This window comes from Temnothorax curvispinosus, unplaced genomic scaffold (assembly GCF_003070985.1).
Source record: "Temnothorax curvispinosus isolate PA1 unplaced genomic scaffold, ASM307098v1 QBEX01003378.1, whole genome shotgun sequence".
Taxonomy (NCBI): Eukaryota; Metazoa; Arthropoda; class Insecta; order Hymenoptera; family Formicidae; genus Temnothorax; species Temnothorax curvispinosus.
In genome coordinates this window covers 13,657-18,349 of record NW_020213158.1, presented here as the reverse complement: position 1 = coordinate 18,349, position 4,693 = coordinate 13,657, and the positions used below count along the sequence as shown (strand labels likewise).

The 4,693-nt window shown below is 35.6% G+C and overlaps 1 protein-coding gene across 1 annotated transcript in view; it reads right to left on the bottom strand.

The window, feature by feature from the left end:
* The window catches only part of LOC112452415 (lysophospholipid acyltransferase 7-like), a 25,598-nt gene extending 21,133 nt beyond the window's left edge, over nt 1–4,465 (bottom strand). Inside the window, exon 1 of the mRNA XM_025012609.1 lies at nt 4,254–4,465. Within this exon, the coding sequence (XP_024868377.1) occupies nt 4,254–4,465 (212 nt within the window). The remainder of the gene's footprint in view (nt 1–4,253) is intronic.
* Nucleotides 4,466–4,693: the final 228 nt, after the last annotated feature.

The following is a 4,693-nucleotide window of genomic DNA, read 5'->3' as shown; positions in this document are numbered from 1 at the left end:
AATTTCGATATTTTTATAAATCTGAAAACTGTTATTTATTTTATAGATATGACTTTTGCAACATTATTGTTTAAGTACAAGATTCTTTTTTATATATTTAGAATAGGTGCTCCTATCGTCGTGTCACGTCGTGTCTAAAATAGGTTAAGTTAAGTTATATTTCTTTCTTATACGGGTGCGTTTCGACATTCACTGGCAGTACTGGCAGTACTGTGGTCGTCGTTCCGTTATTCCAGCCTGAAAGTAACAGCAGCAATATAGAAACGCTCCTGCAGTTCTACTCAATGACGTCATATCGTCAGTACTTACAGCGAATATCGAAACGCACCCTTGGTCGGTTCTTACCATTTGTTTACTATTAGATTATGCTAACAAATTTTGCAGTTTTTGATGTGAATTTGCTCTCATTTTATAAACATCAAGTTTTGCAAGCAAAACAGAAGTCTAACAAAGACACAGACGGCGGTATCGGTTTTGATGCAAATAATTCTGATTGAATTTGCAGTCATTGTTATTATTTTGCTTAAGGGGAAACTATGACTACACTTATACAGCGGCTTATAATCCGGTTTAACCTTTAGCTGGCACACTTCACCAGAATCACATAGCTGACACACTGGGATCTACTATAGGTAGCTTAAATTAGAGCTTAGTAATATAAAGGGACTTAAATTTGAGCTGAACTGGGCTGGGGCGCTTAATACCCCCATAGTGCCAGCTAAGGGTTAATAACCACCATATACTATCCGATCAAAAATTTGTCTTCTTTTGATCATAATGATCATTTAAGGTAATAATTGTCTCGTGACGGTACAATCCAAAATTTTAAGTCAACGTCAGAAGTAGTTTGAGTCAAAACATCCAACTATCTAGCACCTACTACAGTTAGAGACTGAAAACTTTTGGATAGTTCTGTCCCTCACAGAAAGACTATTCTTTTATTTTTCGTCTCCAGTCGCTCCTTCACGTCAAAAAATCGTGAAAATCGAGGTCTGTTTATTATTGTCTTCTTCTAAAAAGGGCACATCATCGATATTCGAATCTATCGAAATATTGTTGTCGCTTTTCCGTGATACGGATTGGTTCTCTTGTTGCGCTTACTTCATGAGCGGCTGTCATGGCATATTTTGACAGTTGTGTAGTTAATAGTCTAAGGTCCACTTCGACCAAGCTCCGATTAACTTAATCGTTGATTAGTCTATTGGAAATGACCAATCGCATTTGTCAATCTGTTTAATGAGCAACTGCGGTTGGTCATTTCCAATGGACTAATCAACGATTAAGTTAATCGGAGTTTGGTCAAAGAGGCCCTAATAGTAACAATGAAATATTTCTCTTCTAAAAGGAGCATGTCATCGATACTCGAATCTATCGAAATATTGTTGTCGCTTTTTCGCGATGCGGATTGGTTCTCTTGTTGCGCTTACTTCATGAGCGGCTGTCATGGCATATTTTAACAGTTGTGTGGTTAATAGTATATAATAACAACAATTAAAGTTAAATAGTGCGCGCGTAGCGCACGCCTGTAATGTCTAGTATTTCTAAAACTAAACAGTCAATAATTTCGGTTTTTTTTTACTAGTATTTCCAAAGTGTCCTTTTACTATATATCCGTTTTTCACCACTTTCCTGTTCGTTCTAATTATTAAAATTCAAAATACAAGATTTTTGCTTTGTGTATGCAATGCTTGGAAAAAGTACAATTTTTTCATTATCTCGCGTTTGGGACGGTCAATTACTTTTAAATTGTACAAACATGTATAGATACTACATTTATTAACGTATATAACGTAGTTATAGGGGTGACGGCTGGTCTAGTGGATAGAGCGCCAGATTTGTAATCCGGAGAACCGGGTTCGAATCCCGCTAGGCCTCGGAGGAATAAAAAACCCTGCCCCTCCATCTAGCGGAGAGAAGTCTCCCTAGATGGAAAAACTGGGCTCCGTCTCTTCGGAGGAGACAAACAGTTGGTCCACAGAAAGGTTCGGATAGGGTTGGGTACATCCCTTTAAAAACGCCCTTTGGCCCCCTGGGGTATATAAAATAAATATCTTTATCCTTTTTTTATAACGTAGTTATGTAAGGGGGGGACTATATTCCCCCCCCCCTATAACATATCGTTTCAAGGGTAAAAAATTCGATTTTTTCTTTTTTACATTTTCTGAAAGTACATACTTTAAAGAATTTATTTCGAATTTAATCCGACCAAAACTAATGGTCGAATTGTCACGACACTGATAGCCAAACGTTGTCGATTAAAAATAGAGTTTTTCTCGTTAAAGAATTTATCCCTAAAATTGTATAAAGAAATTCGGAAAATTACGGAAGTTACAGGCTATTATTCGAACCGGCGCGTAGGTCAAAATCAGATTTAATGGGCTGTCAATGTTTCGTCATACAACGATTGTAATATAGTCCTACAAACGTTAGGCAAGTAAGGCTTTAGAAAAGTTTTCAATAAAAAAAAAAAAAAGAAAAATTTAAAGGAGGAGCGCTAAAACAATGATTTTAATTAATATAAGCTTTTAAATTATTATGGACTAACAAAATATTGTAGATAGTGTGGAAGTTAAAAAACATTGTGACACTGTGGAAAGCATGAAAAATGCCATAAATGCTACACTTAAGCATTTATAGTCAACTAATGAGGACCCGCAGCCCGACTTATACCTCGCTGGTGCTGAAAGTCGGGGCACATATCGACGCTGCAGGATTATTAGATAAATTTGTTCATGACTGCATAGGTTAAAGGCTTTTTATTTTGGCCTGGAATCGTCAATAAGGCTGAAACTTATGTGAATACCAGAAATATAACTAAATTGTACTCGAAACTTTAAATGCATTTTTCTCGAAACGGCATTTTTCAAACTGACGGTTTCTTCCCACGATTTCAGATAAACTAATGAGTTGATCGGTTTTGCTTTGTGGGTATATTTTCGTAAGATGTCTCTGTATCGTTAGAATTAGCGAAATTAAAATACATTAACTTTTTCCTTTTATTTTTAATGTGAAACTGTCGATTTTTTGACAATTTTCAAAAAAAATTTTTTATATGCCCTAAAAAAATTGAAAAGAGTTCGATTTTAATAATTCTAGTTCCAACGATAACTGAATATATATGTAGATTAAGAATCTGTTTCATTTTTTTTCTTTCAGATTACTGATATGTATGTCCAGATTTCATGGAAATCGTGGGACACCTTGCGCGTTCAAAACGTCGCACAAATATTTGTATAACTTCCGTAACTCTTATTATTTCTACTTGTAAAAATTCTGAAAACTACATAAAATGTGTGTTAATATGTGTAAAACGTAGAATAAATCTGCCGCATAGTTACCGAAAAAAAATCGAAAAAAATAGCCTCGTTCTGAGCCCTCAAAACGAGTCACCCTTAAAATTTTCAAATTTTTCTTGTTTGTTGCGAGACAACTACCTTAATAGGAGTTTCTGTTGATACTTATTTTCTATAGTATATTATATATCAAAAGAGATTGATTCAAATGTTTAAAGTATAAAATAGGCTCATGTTTAAGTGATCATTGTGATAAAAAGTAGAAAATTTTGGATGGGATACTGGGATATAGTACGTATATAGTTATAAAACTGGATTATATAAGCAGCTGTGTAAACGTAGTCTATGATTAGTAATTATTAACTGAACTTCAGACAATTTCAAATGATAATTGTCTCAATCACGCAATAACATTTGATAATTTGTTCTATACTCAAATTAGTCTTATGAGTGGACTTCGACATTACGGAGATATTACACAATCTCCGAGTTCCAAGTATGTATCTATTGAATTTAATGGCAATTCCGCCACCTCAAGTTTTATTTATTTATTAAATACAAAACATACAAATATCTATACGATATATGTATATTTCATTAAATGCATTAGACTCTCGCCTATAACATAAATATTGTAAACATCTCTAAAGTAGCGATGCTAAAGGTTATTTTGTGCGTGTGAGTCGATATGTACATACGTATATGGAACCTATGGGGCGCGCGCACATATATCAAAGATGTAAAGAGTACTGCAGGTATAAATACAGAGAAATTTCGCGGAAAATGAAAACACATTTCAAGACTGACATAAAAAATATAGTTTGAACTAGAGGAGACTACATATTTCGCGCTTCAAAATATATACTTGCGTAAAATTTTAGCGGAATCAGTGAGCGATTCTAAACGTAAGTTATCGAACACTGAAGGATTTACTTTGAACAAAAAATATATAATTCATACTTCCATGACAAGTTGGTTATGATAGCGGCGTTAACGAGAACAGTAATAATCGGATGTAAAACCGCCGGTCCTGAAACACAGACCACTAATGCGAAGCCGAGGAGGGTCCCGGTCCATTGTTTCGCACGAGGTCCTTCTATTTTGCGATAAAATGGGCCAATCGCTACGGAGAGCAATAACAGTAGCACGTAAACGACATCATTCCACAACATCGTTATCCAAACGTAAACGAACGGAAAGAGAACGATTTTCACTGATATGAACACCGAATGCACCGATAATGACTATTCAAGACCGACACATACTACAAACACACAGACACTCTCTCTCTCTCTCTCTCTCTCTCTCTCTCTCTCCTCTCCCTTTCCCCCTCTACCGCTGCCTCTCCCCCTCTCACGGCAATTGAACAGCTTGGATAAAGTCCCTATAAAGGTGAGTTC